The following is a 24,216-nucleotide window of genomic DNA, read 5'->3' on the forward strand; positions in this document are numbered from 1 at the left end:
AGGGAAGCTGTGACAGATTGTACCTGGAAAAACGGGACACTCCCACCCAAATACTGCACTTTTCCCAAGGTCTTAGCAACAGGCAGACAAAGAGATTCTCTCCCATGCCTGACTTGGTGGGTCTCACGCCCTCGGAGCCATGCTCACTGCTAGCGCAGCAGTGTGAGATCAAACTGTGAGGTGGCAGCCTGGCTGGGGGAGGGGCGTCTGACTTTGCTGAGGCTTGAGTAGGTAAAGAGAGCAGCCGGGAAGCTCAACTAGGTGGAACCCAGTGCAGCTCAGCAAGGCCTACTGCCTCTACACTCCACCTCTGTGGACAGGGCTTAGCTGAACAAAAGGCAGCATACAACTTCTGCAGACTTAAACATCCCTGTCTGACAGCTCTGAAGAGAGAAGTGGTTCTCGCAACATGGCATTTGAGTTCTGAGAACAGACAGACTGCATCCTCAAGTGGGTCCCTGCCCCCCTTGTAGCCTAACTGGGAGACATCTCCCAGTAGGGGCCAACAGACACCTCATATAGATGGGTGCCCCTCTGGGACAAAGCTTCCAGAGGAAGGATCAAGCAGCAATGTTTGCTGTTTTGCAATATTTGCTGCTCTGCAGCATCTGCTGGTGATACCCAGGTAAACAGGGTCTCCAGCAAACTCCAACAGACCTTCAGCTGAGGGACCTGACCATTGGAAGGAAAACTAACAAACAGAAAGGAATAGCATCAACATCAACAAAAAGGACATCTACACAAAACCCCATCTGTAGGTCACCAACATCAAAGACCAAAGGTAGATAAAATCACAAAGACGGGGAGAAACCAGCAGAAAAACTGAAAATTCTAAAAATCTGAGCACCTCTTCTCCTCCAAAGGATTGCAGCTCCTCGCCAGCAATGGAACAAAGCTGGACAGAGAATGACTTTGATGAGTTGACAGAAGTAGGCTTCGGAAGGTCGGTAATAACAAACTTCTCCGAGCTAAAGGGAACATGTTCGAACCCATCGCAAGGAGGCTAAAAACTTTGAAAAAAAGTTAGACGAATGGCTAACTAGAATAATCTGTATAGAGAAGAACTTAAATGACCTGATGGAGCTGAAAACCATGGCACGAGAACTTCGTGCCGCATGCACAAGCTTCAGTAGCCAATTCCATCAAGTGGAAGAAAGGGTATCAGTGATTGAAGATCAAATTAATGAAATAAAGTGAGAAGGCAAGGTTAGAGAAAAAAGAGTAAAAAGAAATGAACAAAGCCTCCAAGAAATATGGGACTATGTGAAAAGACCAAATCTACGTTTGGCTGGTATACCTGAAAGTGATGGGGAGATTGGAACCAAGTTGGAAAACACTTTTCAGGATATTATCCAGGAGAACTTCCTGAACCCAGCAAGGCAGGCCAACCTTCAAATTCAGGAAATACAGAGAACACCGCAAAGATACTCCCTGAAAAGAGCAACCGCAAAACACATAATCAGCAGATTTACCAAGGCTGAAATGAAGAAAAAAATGTTAAGGGCAGCTGGAAAGGAAGGTCAGGTTACCCAGAAAGGAAAGTCCATCAGACTAACAGCAGATCTCTCGGCAGAAACCCTACAAGCCAGAAGAGAGTGGGGGCCAATATTCAACATTCTTAAAGGAAAGAATTTTCAACCTAGAATTTCATATCCAGCCAAACTAAGCTTCATAAGTGGAGGAGAAATAAAATCCCTTACAGACAAGCAAATGCTGAGAGATTTTGTCACCACCAGGCCTGTCTTACGAGAGCTCCTGAAGGAAGCACCAAACACATAAAGAAACAACTGGTACCAGCCACTGCAAAAACATGCCAAATTGTAAAGACCATCGATGCTATGGAGAAATTGCATCAATTAACGGGCAAAATAACCAGCTAACATCAAAATGGCAGCATCAAATTCACATATGACAATATTAACCTTAAATGTAAATGGGCTAAATGCCCCAATTAAAAGACACAGACTGGCAAATTGGATAAAGAGTCAAGACCCATCACTGTGCTGTATTCAGGAGACCCATCTCATGTGCAGAGACACACATAGGCTCAAAATAAAGGGATGGAGGAAGATCTACCAAGCAAATGGAAAGCAAAAAAAAAGCAGGGGTTGCAATCCTAATCTCTGATAAAATAGACTTTAAACCAAGAAAGATCAAAAGAGACAAAGAAGGCCATTACATAATGGTAAAGGGATCAATTCAACAAGAGCTAACTATTCTAAATATATATGCACCCAATACAGGAGCACCCAGATTCATAAAGCAAGTCCTTAGAGACCTACAAAGAGACTTAGACTCCCACACAATAATAATGGGAGACTTTAACACCCCACTGTCAATATTAGACAGATCAACGAGACAGGTTAACAGGGATATTCAAGACTTGAACTCAGCTCTGCACCAAGCAGATCTAATAGACATCTACAGAACTCTCCACCCCAAATCAACAGAATATACATTCTTCTCAGCACCACATCACACTTATTCTAAAACTGACCACCTATTTGGAAGTAAAGCACTCCTCAGCAAATATAAAAGAACAGAAATCACAACAAACTGTCTCTCAGACCACAGTGCAATCAAATTAGAACTCAGGATTAAGAAACTCATTCAGAATCGCACAACTACGTGGAAACTGAACACTGTGGTCCTGAATGTCTACTGGGTACATAACGAAATGAAGGCAGAAATAAAGATGTTCTTTGAAACCAGTGGGAACAAAGACACAATGTACTAGAATCTCTGGGACACATTTAAAGCAGTGTGTAGAGGGAAATAAATGCCCACAAGAGAAAGCAGGAAAGATAAAAAATCGACACACTAACACCACAATTAAAAGAACTAGAGAAGCAACAGCAAACAAATTCAAAAGTCAGCAGAAGGCAAGAAATAACTAAGATCAGAGCAGAACCGAAAGAGATAGAGACACAAAAACCCTTCAAAAAATCAATGAATCCAGGAGCTGGTTTTTTGAAAAGATCAACAAAATTGATAGACTGCTAGCAAGACTAATGAAGAAGAAAAGAGAGAAGAATCAAATAGACGTAATAAAAAATGATAAAGGGGGTATCGCCACCGATCCCACAGAAATACAAACTACCATCAGAGAATACTATAAACACCTCTACTCAAATAAACTAGAAAATCTAGAAGAAATTGATAAATTCCTGGACACATACACCCTTCCAAGACTAAACCAGGAAGAAGTTCAATCTCCGAATAGACCAGTAACAAGTTCTGAAATTAAGGCAATAATTAATAGCCTGCCAACCAAAAAGAGTCCAGGACCAGAGAGATTCACAGCCGAATTCCGGTACCATTTCTTCCGAAACTATTCCAATCAATAGAAAAAGAGGGAATCCTCCCTAACTCATTTTATGAGGCCAGTATCATCCTGGTACCAAACCCTGGCAGAGACACAATAAAAAAAAGAGAATTTTAGGCCAATATCCCTGACATTGACATTTTGCATTGATGTGAAAATCCTCAATAAGATCCTGGCAAACCAAATCCAGCAGCACATCAAAAACTTTATCCACCACAATCAGGTCAGCTTAATCCCTGGGATGCAAGGCTGGTTCAACATATGCAAATCAATAAATGTAATCCATCACATAAACAGAACCAATAACAAAAACCACATGATTATTTCAATAGATGCAGAAAAGACCTTTGACAAAATTCTACAGCCCTTCATGCTAAAAACTCTCAATAAACGAGGTATTGATGGAACGTATCTCAAAATAATAAGAGCTATTTATGACAAACCGACAGCCAATATCGTACTGAATGGGCAAAAACTGGAAGCATTCCCTTTGAAAACTGGCACAAGACAAGGATGCCCTCTCTCACCACTCCCATTCAACATAGTATTGGAAGTTCTGGCTAGGGCAATCAGGCAAGAGAAAGAAATAAATGATATTCAATTAGGAAAAGAGGAAGTCAAATTGTCCCTGTTTGCATATGACATGATTGTACATTTAGAAAACCCCATTGTCTCAGCCCAAAATCTCTTTAAGCTGATAAGCAACTTCAGCAAAGTCTCAGGATACAAAATCAATGTGCAAAAATCACAAGCATTCTTATACACCAATAACAGACAAACACAAAGCCAAATCATGAGTGAACTCCCATTCACAATTGCTTCAAAGAGAATAAAATACCTAGGAATCCAACTTACAAGGGATATGAAGGACCTCTTCAAGGAGAACTACGAACCACTGCTCAATGAAATAAAAAAGGACCCAGACAAATGGAGGAACATTCCATACTCACGGATAGGAAGAATCCACATCGTGAAAATGGCCATACTGCCCAAGGTAATTTATAGATGCAATGCCATTGCCATCAAGCTACCAATGACTTTCTTCACAGAATTGGAAAAAACTACTTTAAAGTTCATATGGAACCAAAAAAGAGCCCGTATTGCCAAGACAATTGTAAGTCAAAAGAACAAAACTGGAGGCATCATGCTACCTGACTTCAAACTCTATACAAGGCTACAGTAACCAAAACAGCATGGTACTGGTACCAAAACAGAGATATAGACCAATGGAACAGTACAGAGGCCTCAGAAATAACACCACACATCTACAACCATCTGATCTTTTACAAACCCGACAAAACAAGATATGGGGAAGGGATTCCCTATTTAATAAATGGTGCTGGGAAAACTGGCTAGCCATATGTCAAAAGCTGAAACTGGATCCCTTCCTTACACCTTACACAAAAATTAATTCAAGATGAATTAAAGACTTAGATGTTAGACCTAAAACCATAAAAACCCTAGAAGAAAACCTAGGCAATACCATTCAAGACATAGGCATGGGCAAGGACTTCATGACTGAAACACCAAAAGCAATGGCAACAAAAGTCAAAATAGAAAAATGGGATCTAATTAAACTAAAGAGCTTCTGCAAGGCAAAAGAAACTACCAACAGAGTGAACAGGCAACCTACAGAATGAGAGAAAATTTTTGCAATCTACCCATCTGACAAAGGGCTAATATCCAGAATCTACAAAGAACTCAAACAAATTTACAAGAGAAAAACAAACAAACCCATCAAAAAGTGGGCAAATTATACGAATGGACACTTCTCAAAAGAAGACAACTATGCAGCCAAGAGACACATGAAGAAATGCTCATCATCACTGGTCATCACAGATATGCAAATCAAAACCACAATGAGATACCATCTCACGCCAGTTAGAATGGCAATCATTAAAAAGTTAGGAAACAACAGATGCTGCAGAGGATGTGGAAAAATAGGAAAGTTTTTACTGTTGGTGGGAGTGTAAATTAGTTCAACCATTGTGGAAGACAGTGTGGCGATCCCTCAAGTATCTAGAACTAGAAATACCATTTGACCCAGCCATCCCATTACTGGGTATATACCCAAAGGATTATAAATCATGCCACATGCACACGTATGTTTACTGTGGCACTATTCACAACAGCAAAGATTTGGAACCAACCCAAATGTCCATCAGTGATAGACTGGATTATGAAAATGTGGCGCATACACACCATGGAATACTATGCAGCCATAAAAAAGGATGAGTTCATGTCCTTTGCAGGGACATGGATGAAGCTGGAAGCTATCATCCTGAGCAAACTCTCACAAGGACAGAAAAACAAACACCACATGTTCTCACTCACAGGTGGGAATTGAACAATGAGATCACTCGGACACAGGGTGGGGAACATCAGACACAGGGCAGGGAACATCTCCCACTGGGTCCTGTTGGGGGGTGGGGGGTGGGGGGTGGGGCTGGAGGAGGGATAGCATTAGGAGAAATACCTAATGTAAATGACGAGTTGATGGGTGCAGCAAACCAACATGGCACATGTATACGTAGGTATCAAACCTGCACGTTGTGCACATGTACCCTAAAACTTAAAGTATAATTTAAAAAAAAAGAAAAAAAAGAAAATTAGAGACGATAGTACCTTCACATTGCATTTTTGTGACACCAGCTTCAATAATGATCAATATACGGCCAATCTTGTTTCATGGAACACCATCTACTTTCTTAACCTCAGATTATTTTGCAACGAATTCTAGACATCAAATTATTTTATCTGTCAAGTTTAGTATATATCTCTGAAAGGGAAGGGCTATTTTTTAAAACATAGCCACAAAACCATTATCATGGCTTTAAAAAGAACAATCATAATTTAATATCTTTAAATATAGCATCTGTGTTTGCATTTCTTCCACTGTCTTAATTTTGTAAAAATTTTCTTGAATCAGGACCCAGATAAGGTTCATATGTTGTGATTAGTTATATATGTCAAGTTATTATTTGTATATTCCCTATATAGGTTTTTTTTTTTGTTTGTTTGTTTGTTTTGTTTTTTTGCTCCTGAGTTGAATAAACTAGGTCATTTGCTCTGTAGAATCTACTCATTACAGATTTTTGGTCACATCTCCTTGGGGCTCATTGGCAAGTTCCTCCATCTCTTGTTACTTCCTTTAAATTAGTAGTTAGGACTATTGATTGATCAGTTTCAGGGTTTCCTTTTGTTTTTGCAAGACTACCTCATAGGTGATGTTTATTTTAATCAGGAACTGTTTACCCTTTGCTTGATCCTATTTTTTATGGTTTCAATCAATGATGATATTTGCTGAAATCTATCAGTTCATTAGGAGTTACAAAACGTTGATATTCTATCATTCTTTGTTTATTTCTTAGCTGAAATTCTTCTGTAAATAAAAACTTAAGCTTCATCAACTATTTGACTACTTTGAGATATAATTCACATGAGAAACACTTACTTTTATTTATTTACCAGTTTTCAAAATAACGATTCCATTATTTAGCATCCTCCAAAGGTGATGATAAAGTTATTGCTGGATATTTTTATACCTGTATGAACTCATGGATTGACTTTAAACATACAGTTATGTGTCACTTAATAATATTCTAAGAAATGTGTCACTAGACAATTTCATCATCATGAGAACTTCATAGAGTGTATTCACACAAATGTAGATGCTATATAGCCTTCTATACATCTAGATTATAAGGTATGGCCTATTTCTCCTTGCTACAAATCTGGACAGCTTGTTACCACACTGAATACATTACTCAACTGTAACACAATGGCAAGTATTTGTGTATCTAACACAGAGAAGGTACAGTAAAAATATGATATAAAAGGTTAAAAATGGTACACCCGTATAGGGCACTTACCATGAAAGGAGCTTGCAGGACTGGAAGTCGTTCTGGGTGAGTCAATGAGTGAATGGTGAGAGAATGTAAAGACCTAGGATATTACTGTACACTACATAGATTTTAACTAGCACATTATATACTTAGGCTATATTAAGTTTATTTAAGAATATTTCTGGCTGGGCATGGTGGCTCACGCCTGTAATCCCAGCACTTTGGGAGGCCAAGACGGGTGGATCACAAGGTTAGGAGTTTGAGACCAGCCTGGCCAACATGGTGAAAACCTGTCTCTACTAAGAATACAAAAATTAGCCAGGCATGGTGGCTGTATTCCCAGCTGCTGGAGAGGCTGAGGCAGAAAAATCACTTGAACCCAGGAGGTAAAGATTGCAATGAGCCGAGATCACACCACTGCACTCCAGCCTGGGCAACAGAGCAAGACTCCATCTCAAAAAAAAAAAAAAATCTTCAATAATAAATTAACCAAAACTGACTGTAACTTTTTTACTTTATAAACTTTTTAATCTTTTTAAATTTTTGACTCTTTTATAATAACAGCTTAAAATATAAATGCATTGTACAGCTGTACAAAAATATTTTCTTCCTTTACATCCTTATAAGCTTTTTCTATTTTTAATTTTTAATTTTTAAGTTTTTACACTTTTTTGTCAAAAAAACAAAGACGCACACACATTAATCTAGGCCTACAAAGGATTGGGACCATCGATATCACTGTCTTCCACCTCAACATCTTGTCTCACTAGAAGGCCTTAGAGCTGTCATATTCTACAGTAACAATGCCTTCTTCTAGAATACTTCCTGAAGGACCTGCCTGAGACTGTTTACAGTTAACTTTTCAATATATAAGCAGAAGGAATACACTCTAAAATAACAAATAAATTTATAGTATGGTAAATGCTAGGCAATAAAAATGTTCAGCTCCATTATAATTTTATGAAACCACCAACCAGTCGTTATGCAGTGCATGATTATATCTGAAGTACTTAATTCCATAGTTGTTATTATTACTGATGCTCAAATTGTCCCAGATTTGTTTAGTGGGAACTTAATCAGGTCAGAGTCTGTGTTTTTTTGAAACAACTCTAAGTCTTTAATAGCACCCCTCCTTTCTGATAGGACAAACTCTTTTGGGCTCAACTTGTACATCTCCTGTCCTATGCCTTGCACTGGGTATTTATCCAAAAAGCCAGTTCTAATTCCCGACGTTAGTCACAATATGGCAACTAAGAGCGTTCATTACTCCTAAGTAACCATTTCTCCTATATCTTTTCAGTGGACAGACTAGGAATTATATGTATATACATGTACATATTTACTTGTTATTTCCTGTAAATTAGTAGTAGAGTATTGCTTGATCAGATTCAGGGTTTGGTTTTGTTATTGCAAAACTCCTCACAGATGGTATTTTTACCAGTAACTACATATATACAGTTTCTGTATTTCCTATATACTGTTGATTCTAATTATTCACAGTAGATATGTTCTATAAAGTTACAGAGTACAACTGAATTAGAGAATACTGAAACATTGCACCTAGGAGAAATGCAGAATTAGATACCTGCAAGCCTCTGGTTACATTTTTTGTCAACCAATCATTATATAACCTGTTGTATGTGTGCTTCTGTATAAAGATACTTTATTTAATATACATTGTTGATTCATTAACATTGAACTTACAGGTAACACCATGACTCACGCTTGAGTCAAGCACAGAGTGCAGAAAGGACACTTGCTTAAAGTATGACAGCTCGCTTAGTGCAGTAGCTCACACCTGTAGTCCCGGCACTTTGGGAGGTTGAGGCGGGCGGATCACTTGAGGCCAGGAGTTCAAGACCAGCCTGGACAAGATGGCGAAAACTTGTATCTACTAAAAATACAAAAATTATCTGGGCATGGTGGCATGTGCCTGTAGTTCCAGCTACTTGAGAGGCTAAGGTTGGAGGATCACTTGAGCCCAGGAGGTGGAAGCTGCAGTGAGCAGTGATCATACCACTGTACTCCAACTTGGGTGATGGAGTGAAACCCTGTCTCAATCAATCAACATGAGAGCTGGAACAAAAAAGGAAAGTGTTGCTTTATCGACCTCAAACTGGGAAGCTATATGTCTGGTGACTCAAATATTTTGCCACTCTGAATACATCCGTGGATGACCACAAAAGTGTCATGAATATTGATTTTTTTGAATTACAAATAAATTTTAGCAAGTAAGAGGATTCACAAATACAAATCATAAAGAGAATCAACTGTATATGTATGTAAATATATGTACATATATAGTGATAGTTACAGTGATATAGCTATCGTTATATATTTTTAAGATAAAAAGCATCAGAATTTATATTTTAAATTCAGGACAATGGAGTTTTTACTAAATCTTCTGAGTCTTACATCTGTATCTCCTTTCTCCCGTGCTGAAAATCTTGGTTCTCAATGACACTAACATAATTCCAAGCCAGGATCAATGACAAACAAAAAACCAATTTGAAACCACAACAGGATCTGCATTATTGACTTTTCCTTTTGCCTCAGGCTCCAATATGACACAGCATGGTACTGGCACTGTTCCTGCCTTTATCTAAAATTTTTATTTTTTTGCATTTTTATTTTTTAAAAAATATTGCTCTATGTGTGTGTGTGTGTGTGTGTGTGTGTGTGTGTGTGTGTGTGTGTGTGTATTTGAGACAGGTTTATTCAACTGAATTAGAGAATACTGAAACATTGCTCCTAGGAGAAATGCATTATATATTAAATAAAGTATCTTTATACAGAAACACACATACAACAGGTTATGTAATGACTGGTTGACAAAAAATATAACCAGAGGCTTGCAGGAATCTAATTCTGCATTTCTCCGAGGAGCAATGCTTCAGTATTCTCTAACTCAGTTGTATAACCCCGTCTCAAATATATGTGTATATATATACACACACAGAAACACACATATATATATATATTTGAGACAGGGTCTAGCTCTGCTGCCCAAGTGGGAGTGCAGTGATGCAATCACAGCTCATTACTGTATTTGTTTTGAGTCCCTTATATTTTGTGTCTGAGGCAAATGACTTCTTCCCTCACTCTAGTCCTGGCCCTGAATAATTCCTCACTTAATTTATTCAGGAAGAACATTCACCAGTCTCAGAAAACAAAAACAAAAAAACTCCACAGCTATCAGTAATTACAGGAAACAGTTTAAGGTCTTGTTGTGGTTACTTTTATCCTTAGTATATATCACACCAAGATACACAAATTACTGGGTTTTAAAAAAACTTAAAACAGTCTGCTTAGCTCAGTGGGGATGGGGGCACTTCTCAGGGCACTTAGGGTCTCAGAGCCACTTCTCTCAGGCTTGAGGCCTGACGTTCAACGTGAAAAGCAATAAAAAGAAAAAAAAGACAAATAAATAAATAAATAGCTCTGAATGGTTTCTGAATACAGCAGTTAGGTTCATTTTTCATTTTATTCTGATCTTTAGAAAATTCATTTTAAAACTCAAAAGCAAAATAAATTAAGAGAATGTGAAATTGTAAATAAGAACATCGATATAACACACTGTAAATGTATACACTTGGTCTCTCTTTTCTTAGCTTTTTAAAAAGATGTAATATTATATAATGTAATTATAATGATATTCTGTTGTATTTGTAACATATGATGTAATATGTGTAACAACAATAGCACAAAAACAGAAAGCAAAAATACGGCTATATAGAATAACATTTCTATATCTCACTAAACGTAAGTATAATTCTGAAGTAGACTGTGATACATTAGTATGTGTTTGGGAAGTCCTACAGCAACCACTAGTAGAATAAATGTTTATAATACAGTGAAAAAGATGAGATAAATTAAAAAATCACACTAAAAATTATTCATTTTTCTATAAAAGACAGCTGAAAAGAAAGAATAAAAATGCATAATATAGAAAACAGATGTGAAATGGTAGACATAAATCCAACTATAATAATAGTATTAAATATGAATGAATTAATCCAATCAAAAAGCATAGATTACCAGGCTCGATTTAAAAAATAAATTGTAGCTATGTTCTGTCTGCAGGAGATACACTTTAGATTCAGATACAATTAGATTGAAAGTAAAAGAGTGACAAAAGATACATCATGCAAAAAGCAACTATGAGAAAGCTAAAGTGGCTATAGTAATATCAGACAAAGTAGACTTTACAACAAAAATGTTATTAGAGAATAAGAAATGTTTTATAATGATAAAAGGAATAATCCATCAGGAAGATAAAACATTTACAAAGATACATGAACTTAACAACTGAGCCATAAAACACGTCAAATAAAAACTAATAAAAATGAAAAAGGAAATAGACAATTGGACAATAATTGGAGACTCCAATACCCCACTTTCAATAATGACCCCATTACCCTACTTGCAATTAAAAAAACAACACTAGGCAGAATATCAAAAAGTAAACAGAAGATGTGAACAACACTACAAATCGCCTGAATCTAACAGAAATCTATAGAACACTCTACCCTACAGTAGCAGAATACACGTTTTTCTCAAGTGCTCATGGAACACACTCTAGGATAAAGTATATGCTAGACCACAAAACAAGCCTTAATAAATATACAGGTATTGGAATTAAATAAATTTTGTTTTCCAACCACAAAGGAATAGAATTTTAGATCAAAAATGGAAATAAATTTGGAAAGTTCATAAATATGTGGAAGTTAATCATACTCGTAAATTACTAAAGGGTAAAATCACAAGGGAAATTAAAAAAATATTTTGAGATGCATGAACCGAAGACTAATATACCAAAACTTATGAGATACAGATACAGCAGTGCTTAGAGGGAAATTATAGCTATAAATACCTATATTAAAAAAGAAGAAAGACTGCAAATCAATAACCTAAACTTCCACCTTAAGACAATGGAAGAGGAGCAAACGAAACCTAAAGCAAGCAGGGGAAGAAATAATAGAAATGAAAGTGGAGATAAATAATATAGATAATGGAAAAACAACAAAGAAAAACAAAATTGGCTGGACGTGGTGGCTCACGCCTGTAATCCCAGCACTTTGGGAGGCCAAGGCAGGCGGATCACGAAGTCAGGAGATTGAGATCTTCCTGGCTAACACAGTGAAACCCCGTCACCACTAAAAACACAAAAAACTTAGCGGGGCGTGGTGCAGGCGCCTGTAGTCCCAGCTACTCGGGAGGCTGAGGCAGGAGAATGGCGTGAACCTGGGAAGCAGAGCTTGCACTGAGCCGAGATCGTGCACCTGCACTCCAGCCTGGGCGAGAGAGCAAGACTCCGTCTCAAAAAAAAAAAAAAAAAAAAAAAATCAAAAATTGCTTCTTTGAAAAAAGATATAAAAGTTGATAAAACTTTTAATTAGGCTAACCAAGAAAAAAGAGAGAAGACTCATATTATCAAGATCAGGAATGAAAGAAGATGAAAGAAGGCATGTGAGATATATGGGAATTGTGGGGAGCTAGTGGACAGACTGTAGTGGTTGAATAGTCCCCCCAATACCCCCAAAAGATGTCTGTGCCCTAATCCTCAGAACTGTGGATGGCACCTTATTTGGAAGAAAGGTCTTTGTAGATGTAATTAAGTAAAGACTCTTGAAATAAGATCAATCGGGAATATTCAGGTATGCCTTAAATCCAATGGCAAGTGTCCTGATGAGAGACAGAAAAGGAGCAGACACAGAGAGAATAAGGGTATGTGAAGATGGAGGCAGACATTAGATTTTGTTCTCACAAGCCAAGGAAGCACAGGAATTCTAACAGCCACCAGAAGGTGGAAGAGGAAAGGAAGAATTCTTCCCTAGACCCTCCAGATGGAGTGTGGCCCTGCTAATTCCTTGATTTCAGACTTCTGGCCCCCAGAAATGAGACAATAATGTTTTATGCCACCAAATTTATAGCATTTTGTTATAGCATCCCTGGGAAATTAATAGAGAAGGAATGTTCCTCAACCTGATAAAAGGTATTTATGAAAACCATAGCTAACATCATACTTAATGGTGAGACACAATGCTTCTCTCTTACAATCAAGAAAAACAATGTCCAATTTTTCAGCTTCTAGTCAACATTGTACTGTGGGTTCTAGAAAAGGAATTAGGCAAGAAAATTAAATAAAACGAATCCATATGGAAAAAGTAAAACAGTCTCTCTTCACAAATGACATGATTGTGTGTATGTAACCCCCTAAGGAATCCACAAAAGCAAATAATCAAGACTGTGTGATACTAATATAAGGACAGACATACACCAATGAAATATAATTGAGAGTCCAGAAACCCAACCTTATACATACGGTCAATTGATTTTTGGTAAGTTTGCCAAACAAATTCAATGACAGAAAACAATAGTCTTATAAAAATATAGTGCTGGGACTATTTTGTGTGTGAAGAAATGGGTATAATTCCTCTTTTATTGTCTCTCTAAACTGAAACAAGTTCCAGCAAAATACTACATAATATGGAGCAGCAGCCTAGTGACCTAGTGTTCTAGCTAATACTGAGGTAATGTTATTCTAACTTTTCACTTCTCCTTCATATATATACACATATATATACACACACACATATATATATGATGATGATTTTTTTAAAGTCACCGATAATCCCACTTGAAAAAAGTTCTCTCTCTTTCCATCCACACTGATCTTTATATAATTCATTGTTTAAATTTATTTTTAGTTTTATATATTTACTTTTTGGAGACAGGGTCTTGCTCTGGTGCCCAGGCTGGGGTGCAGTGGCCCAATCATAGCTCACTGCAGCCTCAAACTCCTGGGCTCAAGCAATCCTCTCGCCTTAGTGTCCGGAGTAGCTAGTACTGCTGGTGTGTGCCACCACGTTCAGCTAATTTATATTTTTATTTTTTGTAGAGACAGGTCTCATTATATTCCAGGCTGGTCTCTAATTCCTGGCCTCAAGCAATCCTTCTGCCTCAGCCTCCCAAAGTGCTAGGATTATAGGCATAAGCCACCACACCTAGCCTATATAATTTTTTACACAAAACTCAGTGTTCTCTTTTTAAACTTAACACTATGATAACATGCAAAAAACTGTTTTCACAGCTGTCATTTTAATGACAGCATTTATTTTATTAAATTCTTTTAAGGAACAGTAAGTAGTTGTAACAATAGGCAATTCAAAGGCCAAATATGAATTATCAAAGCTATACTATATAAATGAATGAACCGGTATCATATATGATCTCTACATATCTTACAAATAAAGATAATTCATGTTCAAAGCAGAGAATACAAGCAAATTCAGAAGCTGAGCTCTGTTTACCTTTACATTACAAGGGCTATCCACAGGTTAATCAAGGACCTGGCTATTAAAAACAAATGTCTGCACTTGAAAGCACAGATTGCTCCTCCTCTGTGTTATGAAGTGTGACAATATGAAACTTAAGCTTACCTGTAAAAACTAAAATACATCTTTATTATAATGGAACTAATTTTAATTTAATTTTTCTTCCCAACCACATATCTTAAAGGTTTCTACCCAATGCTACATACCTTAAAGGTTTTTTGTTCAGAAACCTCCACTTTTCAAGGTACCAATTTCTATATAGGCTCAGGCAACATCAACTGCAATGAAAATTTAAAAATTAAATGTATAATGGCTCTAAAAGTAGAGTATTTTACTTATTGCTCTGATAAAGTCCAAAATATGTTACTGATGGACTGGCAACATTCCTCCACCTGGTGATTCAGGAATCTAGGCTCTTTTCATCTTGAGGCTCCACCATCGTCAAAATGTGGCTTCCAAAGTCACCATACATGTTTACACCACGGCATGGAAGGGGAAATGCAGAATTGTGTGTCTTTTCTAAGGTGAAAGGCTTCCACTCACATTCCACTAGCTAGAACCCAGTCACTCGGCCATTACAAGGAAGGCTTAAAACATCATTTATGAACCATCTGTCCTGGAAGAAGAGGAAATTCTGGCCAGTCTAGTCAGTCTTTGCTACACTTTGTCAGCAGCTGTTTTTGTTTAATAAGCTCTTTAATTCTCTTATTATTCAAATAAGAGAATTTTATCCTTTTAATTAGTCTAGAAAAAATTAGATTTTTAACTAATTAAAGTTGGTCTTTGATCAATACACATGAATGTACATTTGGTAATGTTCCATTAAAATGCCAGGAACATTATTTTTAATCTTTGCAAACAAAAGAACAAAAAAGCAAAGGAGCTAAAAGGAGTGAGAATGTAAATAATGTGAGATCTAATGCCTTTCAAGCTATAATCCATTTTTAATTACTTATATGTATGGCAAATTTTACTCCTCAGTTTTTTTTGTATATAACCAAGAGTTGATTGGAAGTTTTACTTCTCAGTTGTGTTTTATGTATATGACCAAGAGTTGATTTTATATACTTAAACTCTATACTTATCATGAAAGAAACTTCTCACACTAATCAATTCACATAATACTCCTGAGTTTAGACAATGCCATTTAAAATTCTTTATTTGAGACAAAATGGACAAGAAAATAAGGGTTTTATTCAAAGCCACAAAGGGAAGCAGCATGTGATTCCCAGTACTATACTCACAACAAATTTTCCCTCTAGAAAGGAACCAACTGAATTCTTTATGTTTTTTATATTGGTAGAAATGCAGTAGAAAATGGAAATTAAAATAAGTGAGGGAAATACACACAATAGTATCTTAAAATTAGTATACAAAATTATAAAACCGGAACACAATCAGTTTTAGACATGCATGATTTTCTTTCAAACAGTAATATTCTCATGTAAAATTACTGAATAATAAAGTATTCATGTGTGAACAGTCATTTTCATTTTCTAGTATCTTGCACAAGTATAACTATACATTTTAAAAATCTATATTGAAGTGTACAATCTAGGATGTTCACTAATACAAAGGTGTTAAACTCACATCATAAAATGTCATGTAATAAAACATTCTTCACAATATTTGTTCTAAAAAGTGGTTAAAGCCCATGTCCAAATACCTATATAGAGAGCTCTTAACTGAGTTAACTTTAGAAAATAAAGAGCAGAAATATAAATATACTGTGTGTTTTATAATTAATATTAAACTTGATGCTGTTTCATATTTTGATAAGAATACCAGTATGCTAAAGTGCATAAGAGAATGAACAATTTTTACTTAAAAAAAATTAAGGTAGCCATCTCAATCACACTTGCTTCAAAGGTACAAGAATACCAGCAGAAGTTTCTTTAAGATCATGTGAATGGTTCTCAGGACATTTCTGTGTCCTCTGGCACCTGAAGACATTGCCTGAATTTCATCAAATGTTTCTTGATTTCAATTTTCCTTTGGTAATTCATCTCTTAGTTACAATATAACTTCTTTGACTACTTGTTTGTGTTTCTAGATGCAGAATTATTTTGTCAGGGAAAAGTAAGTTGATGTGTAACTTGCAGAAACTTCCAGAAGACTCTGATCAATAATACTATTTGAAGTTCTTCCCGATGATGTCAATGGTAAAGCTCTGAATCAGGAGGCAAAAGCAAGCCTTGGAAAGCTATCTTATTTTTCAAAATGTCAGTAAGGTAAGCCTAGTATATTTCAGGTGCCAGTCCTACAAATTTACATGAGGGGAAACATGTAAACAAATTTTAAAATGTGTAATAGGTGCTACATTAGAATGCTGTACCTAGTACAATTGAGGAACAAGGAAGAATCTGACCAATTCTACCCATCGTGTCAATAATGATTCCATAAAGAAGGTTAACATCAGGGCTGAACAGTGTCTTCAAAATTAGTAGGTATCCCCCAAGTGTATGTTGTGGAATGGAGTGGGCTGAGTAAAAACAGCATGAACAAAGGTAAAAAGGCTTAAGTAGCACAACATGTTAGTGGAATTAAAGTAGTTTAGTATGATTTTCATTGAATGGGGGGCTGAGATGGGCATGATATGAAAGAAACAATAGAAAGGCAGGATAAAGTCATTACAAAAAACATTTCTCTCATGCTATGGAGTTTGGATTTCTTCCTATAGGCGATGAAGAACCACTGAGAAGGAGTGATTGACATGATCTTCCTGAGAAATAATTCTGACAGTTATATGGAAGAAACAGCAAAACTGAAGGTGTTACAATTGTTAGGCTGTTACAGTGATCCAGAAGAGAGCTAAGGAGGCAGTCCGAAGAGAGGCCATACCAAAGAGGATAGAGAGGATAGCAGAGATGTTAAGAAAGTATATGGCTCAGGGCATGATTGCTTATTCAATGTGAGAGATGCAAAATGGGAGGTGTAAAAAAGATGACTCTCAAGTTTCTGGTTTGATTACTGGATTGTTTATGGCTTCATTCACCAAAACTTGAATTGCTGGAGAAAGAAAAGATTTGGAGATGAGTATAATATGTTTCCTTTTGGATATGTTGATTCTGAGTGCCTTATGGGATATTTAGATAGAGAACTCATTTAATGAGTGTACAAAACAAACAAACAAACAGCAAGTATACCATAAGCAACAATTAGAGAGGCATAAGAAAACAGATAGGACCACCAAAGAAGTAAACAGAGTTTCACATAATGGGCAACAATGTTCTGTTCTGCAGGGAAGGTAATTAAGATGAAGACTGAAGAAAGTCTTTTTGGTTAATTTGATTTGGATTGGGCAATTTGATCAACAGTTTCATTATGACTTCCAACAATAAATAGTTACTGGAGGTTTTAATGAGGTAGATTTAAGAGTGAATAGGAGAGGACTTCGCGGTAGTAAAATGAAATGGCAGCTACCTACATCCATCATAAACAATACAGAACAACAAGAAGAACAAATAAATCTACACAAAATACACCCTAAGCCTAACAAGAAAAATAATATAGCCAAATGTCAAATAATTATAAGTAAAAAAATTAAAAGCACCAAATCCAAGTGAGTGATCTTTCACATTTCTACCATAAGCCTTTGTAGCAAGCAAGGGCAGTCCAAAGAAGAACATACACAATAAAGAAAAACGGATCTAGTGGCAGGCCTAAAATTAGTCTAAAATCATAAGCAGAGATATAAATTCTATCCTAGGTGCAAAAATATAAAGTATCTCAGTATCACAACACTTATTACAGGATAGCTTCAGGCAGTGGAGAAAGGCAAAAAGAATAGGCAAGTTGCCTTTTGGCAACTGGATGGTGAAGGGGAAAAGAAGCAACAGGAGAAATTCAGGGTCCTGTAAGACAAAAACAAAACAAAAAGAACTGGAACACACATAATCCCTCCCTCTATTACGAAGTTAAAAAAAAACACCCACTAAAGAAACTGTACTTTTCTATGCTGACGGAGAGAGTGCTTGTGAACTAGCAATCTTACAACCCCTCAAATTCAAATAAACGAATGGAAGGAAATGGAATAAATCTATATCATGGTAGTATGAGAAATCAGCAAACAATAATTAACATGCATTGGCTGATGAAAATTCTCTACCAATAGCAACCATTAAAGCAGAAGAAAATTGTAACACAACATATCAAACTGAATAAAATCCTCAAATAAGCATTTGGGGATATGAAAAAGCACCGTGAATTGGAAATTCAAAATCTGAAAAACAGAAATAGATAAAAAAAAAAAAAAAGGACTAAATTGAAAGATTATTGAATTCAAGAAAGAAATGGAAGGGGGGAATTATAAATGAAGACTAAATTACAAGGTGCCCAAAGGAAAAGAGACTAATGAAAACTTAGGCACTGGATAGATGCAAAATAAATAAATATGATACAGAAAAAAAGAAAAAAGGGTCAGAAAGAGAGTGAAAGTTGAACAAAAGATAAATAACTCACGTATAACTGGAGTCCCTGAAGAAGAAATAAAAATCAATGGAACAGAACTAATATTTAAAATTATAATCCATGAAAAATTATCAGAAATAAAAAGGATCTGAATCTACATTTTGAAATGGATTTCCAGTTAACTGGAAAAGTAAACTTTGAATGTTAACTCCAAGACATATCTCAGTAAAACTATTTAAACTTGAAAAAAATATTTTAATCCTTGAGGATTCAGGGATATGTGACCAAATAATTTACAAGGGCAAAATAATTAAACTGATATCAGATTTCTCAAAAAATCTATGCAAAGGAAGACAACAAATTTTCAAAAAACTGAAAGTGTGAACCAAGATTTTATATTCAGTCAAGTTGCCCTTCAGTACACAACACTATAATAGAAAAACAGCTTCAAACATATAATTTAGATAATTATGTACCCATGAACCATTCATGAAGATCTACTAATGAATGAGCTTCACTCAACAAGAGATGACTGAAAAACTTCAGCAAAATAAAATTATGATATTTACTATATTTAATAGTAGCTTTCAGACTAAACCAACAGTAGGAACGAGAGTGCAAAACCAATACACAAACATTATATGTTGCAATCAGGTAGAAATAAAGCAACGAAAAAATGGGAGCAGAAGTTACATTAAAATAATTGATTGCTGTATAGACAATAAGCGTTAATTAAGGGCATTAAAACCTGACAAACTAGATAGTAAATATTAATAAGAAAATGGAGAATAAAGTATAAATACAAAGGTAACCACTAGAATAAAAATTCTTAAGTATCAGCAAAAAATTTTCATAAAACTACAAATAGTATACATTGCACAGAAAATAAACAAAGCAAATATAATAATAAAATTTTACATCAGGCTTCAAACCAAACATTCAGTCATATGAATGATGAGTGGGCTTGACTCACCTATTTAGCTTATTTCAACTTGGCTTACAAAGCTAGAACCAGCAGTATACTGTATACAAGAAACAGAGTGATGTAAGAAGACTAAAAATAACGGATGGACAACGAAATATAGGGGAAATGAAAACAGTAAGAAAATAGGGGAGGTGATCGTGATATTAGGCAAAGTAGAATCCAAGCCAAAAAAATATAAATATGACCCCAAATCTCCTTTTTTTTTTTTTTTTTTGAGACAGAGTTTCGTTCTTGTTGTCCAGGCTGGAGTGCAATGGGGTGATCTCAGCTTACTGCAACCTCAGTCTCCCAGGTTCAAGCGATTCTCCTGCCTTAGCCTCCTGAGTAGCTGGGATTATGGCGCCCACCACCACACTCAGCTAATTTTTTTTTTTTTTTTTTTTTTTTTGGTAGAGACGGGGTTTCACCATGCTAGCCAGGCTGGTCTCAAACTCCTGACTTCAGGTGATCTGCCCACCTTGGCCTCCCAAAGTATTGGGATTACAGGCATGAGTCACTGTGCCCAGCCCAAATTTCCTTTTTAATTCTAAAATCTGTTATTCACAATAAAGACCTAACATGAATATGCATGGTACCAAATAACACTGCAAACATCGTTATGAAGCAAAAGCTGCAGGGGATGCAGGAAGACAAAGATAGAAATGCATCAATAATGGGAGATAATAACAAGCCACTCTCACTGTAAGACAAAATAAGTGGACCTTTTATTACCAATACATTCTCATTACTCGTTAATGGTCTGATCAAATTTTTCATTTCTTTAGTCATATGGAAGAAAGAGCAAAACTGAAGGAGATACAATTGTTAGGCTGTTATAGTGATCCAGAAGAGAGATAAGGAGGCAGTCTGAAGAGAGGGCATACCAAAGAGGATAGGGAAGATGGCAGAGATGTTAAGAAAGTATGTGGCTCATATAGATTCTATGGTTTTAGGAATTCATCCATTTCTTCTAGGTTATCCAGTTTGTTAGCATATAATTGTTCATGGCAATCTCTTATGATCCTTGGTATATCTGTAGTATCATTTGTAACATCTCTACTTTATTTTCTAATTTTATTTTAGCTTTTCCTCATTTCTTAGTCTAGATCAAGGTCTGTTAATTTTATCTTAAAAACCGTTACTTTTGTTGTTCTTTTCTGTTGTTTTTCGTTTGTGTTTCATTTATTTCTGCTCTGATCTATATTGTTTCCTTCCTCCTACTAACTTTGGCCTTAATTTATTCTTCTTTTTCTAGTTCCCTAAGATGTAAAGTTAGATTGTTCACATTCTTTCTTCTTTTTCAATATAGGTGTTTATTGCTATTAATTTCCTCTTGGGACTGCTTTGGTTGCTACCCATAAGTTTTGGCATGTGGTGTTTCCATTTTCATTTGTCTCAAGACAATTTTTAATTTCCCTTTTACTTTCTTCTTGACTCACTGGTTGTAAGGAGCATTTGGTTTAATTCTACATATTGTGAATTTTCTGACATTTATCCTATTATTAACTCCTAATTTCATACCACTGTGGTTGAAAAAGATACTGGATATGACTTTAATCTGCTTACATTTGTTAAGTTTTGTTTTGTGGCTTAATGTATGATCTATTCTGGAGAAAGTTCTGTGCGTGCTTGAAAAGAATGTGTATTCTGTTGTTGTTGGATGAAATGTTCTGTATATATATCTATTAGATCCATTTGTCTAAAGTGTGGCTAAATTCCAACATTTCCATATTGATTTTCTGTCTGCATGATCATGTACATTGTTGAAAGTGGGTATTGAAGTCCCCTACCGTTATTGTATTGCAGTTTATGTCTTCAGATCTTTATATCTTTGCTTTATATATTTAGGTGCTCTGATGTTGAGTGTATATATAATTGCTATATCCTCTTGAATTGATCCCTTTATCATTATACAATGACCTTTGTTTCCTTGTATACTTTACTTAAAATCTGTTTTACCTAAGTATAGCTATCCCAGTTCTTTTGGTTTCCATTTGCATGGAATACATTTTCCATTCCTTTACCTTCGAACTGTGTCTTTTTTTTTGTTTGAGATGGAGTCTCATTCTGTCACCAGGCTGGAGTGCACTGGTGCAATCTCGGCTCACTGCAACCTCCAGCTCCCCTGCCTCAGCCTCCTGAGTAGCTGGGACAACAGGCGTGTGCCAACACACCCAGCTAATTTTTGTATTTTTAGTAGAGACGAGGTTTCACCATGTTGGCCAGGATGGTCTCAGTCTCTTGACCTCGTGATCCACCCGCCTCGGCCTTCCAAAGTGCTGGGATTAAAGGCATGAGCCACCAAACCCGGCCCAATCTATGTGTCTTTAAAGGTGAAATGAGTGTCTTGTATTCAGCATAAAATCAGGTCCTTAAAAAATCCATTCAGTCCTTCAAAAGAATAGTGATGTCTTTAGTTTGGAGAATTTAATCCAATGATATTCAAGGTGATTACTAATAGGTAAGAATTTACTACTGCCATTTTGTTGTTTACCAGTTGTTTTGATAAATCCTTCATTCCCTTCTCATCTCTTGCTGTTCTCCTTTGTGATTAGATTTTTTTTTGAGTGATATGCTTTGATTCCTGTAGTTTTTTTTTTGAGTGATATGCTTTGATTCCCTTTTTTTTTTTCTTTTTTTTTTTTAATCATTTGTGTATCTACTATAGGTTTTTGCTTTGTGGTTACCATGGGACTTACATAAAATTCCAGCAATGACAGGCTATATTTCAAGCTAATAACTAAACTTGATCATATAGAAACACAATTTTATGTAGTTTTATGTTTTTGATGTCACAATTTAAATCTCTTTATATTGTATATTACTTAGAAAGTATTGGGGCTATTATAATAAAAGTTTTGTCAGCCGGGCTCAGTGGCTCACACCTGTAATCCCAGCACTTTGGAAGGCTGAGACGGGCAGATCACGAGGTTAGATCGAGACCATCCTGGCTAACACGGTGAAACCCCATCTCTACTAAAAATACAAAAAATTAGCTGGGCGTGGTGATGGGTGCCTGTAGTCCCAGCTACTCGGGAGGCTGAGGCAGGAGAATGGCGTGAACCCGGGAGGCGGAGCTTGCAGTGAGCCGAGATCGTGCCACTGCACTGCACTCCATCCAGCCTGGGAGATAGCGAGACTTCGTCTCCCAAAAAAAAAAAAAAAAAAAAAAAGTTTTGTCTTTTAATCTTCTTACTAAAGAGACGTGATTTACACACCACCATTACAATATCTGAGTATTCTGAATTTATCTATGTAATGCTTTTACCAGTGAGTTTTATACTTTCATATGTTTTCATGTACTAATTAGTGTAACTAGTGTACTAATTAGTGTAACTAATTAGTTATTTCAGCTTGAATAACTCCCTTTAGCATATATTAGTTTCAGGCAGGTCTAGCGGTAATAAACTCCCTGTACAGCTTTGTCTGAGAAAATCTTTCTCTTTCATTTCTGAAAGACAGCTTTGCCAGGTGAAATATTCCTGTTTGGCAGTTGTTTTTCTTCAGCACGTTGAATATATCATCCCACTCTTCCCTGGTCTGTAAGGTCTATCCTGGGAAATCTGCTGTTAGTCTTATTGATACTGTCCTTAATATAACATGCTTCTTTGCTCTTGCTGTTTCCAGAATCCTGTCTTTATTATAACATGCTTCTTTGCTCTTGCTGTTTCCAGAATCCTGTCTTTAAGTTTGATTATATGTCTTCATATAATCTTATTTAGATTGAATCTTACTGGAGACCTTTGACCTTCTCATAATAGTATATATTTATATCTTTCCCCAGATTTGGGAAGCTTTCAGCTATTATTTTTTTCAAATCAGGTTTTGAAAAACCCTCATCCTTATTTCTATAATACATTTGTTAGCTCTTTTGATGATGTCTCATAAATCCTGTAGGCTTTCTTCATTCCTTTTCATTCTTTTTTTTCCCTCCTTTGACCATATATTTTGAAATAGTCTATCGAGTTCACACATTTTTTTTCTCCCACTTGATCAGTTTTGCTATTTTCTTTATTGCATTTTTCATTTCATTCATTGTATTCTTTAGCTCCAAAATTTGTTTGGTTCTTTTAATGATTTCAACCTGTTAAATTTATCATTTTGTTGATTTATTGTTTTCCTGATTTCATATAATTGATTCTATTTTCTTGAAGTTCACTGAGATTCCTTAAAACAATTTAAATTATCTGTTAGGCAGTTTATAGTCTCTATTTGCAGCTTTTAGGAAATTATTGTTCTTTTAGTGGCGATATGTCTCCTTGATTTTTCATGTTTCTTGTTGCCTTATGTTGATGTCTGTGCACTTGATGGGGGTAGTCATCTCTTTCAGATTTT

The 24,216-nt window shown here is 36.0% G+C and overlaps 1 protein-coding gene across 6 annotated transcripts in view; it reads right to left on the reverse strand.

The window, feature by feature from the left end:
* Positions 1–24,216, reverse strand: part of CWF19L2 (CWF19 like cell cycle control factor 2) — a 166,228-nt gene that overhangs the window by 16,354 nt on the left and 125,658 nt on the right. For all 6 annotated transcript variants that reach the window (XR_012423663.1, XR_012423665.1, XR_010580985.2 and 3 more), the window contains exon 18: positions 14,714–14,785. Coding sequence is in view for 1 of the 6 variants with exons in the window: in XM_074015143.1 (XP_073871244.1) it covers positions 14,762–14,785 (24 nt within the window). In the remaining 5 variants the exon portion in view is untranslated. The remainder of the gene's footprint in view (positions 1–14,713; positions 14,786–24,216) is intronic.

This window comes from Macaca fascicularis, chromosome 14, assembly GCF_037993035.2.
Source record: "Macaca fascicularis isolate 582-1 chromosome 14, T2T-MFA8v1.1".
NCBI classification, from domain to species: Eukaryota; Metazoa; Chordata; class Mammalia; order Primates; family Cercopithecidae; genus Macaca; species Macaca fascicularis.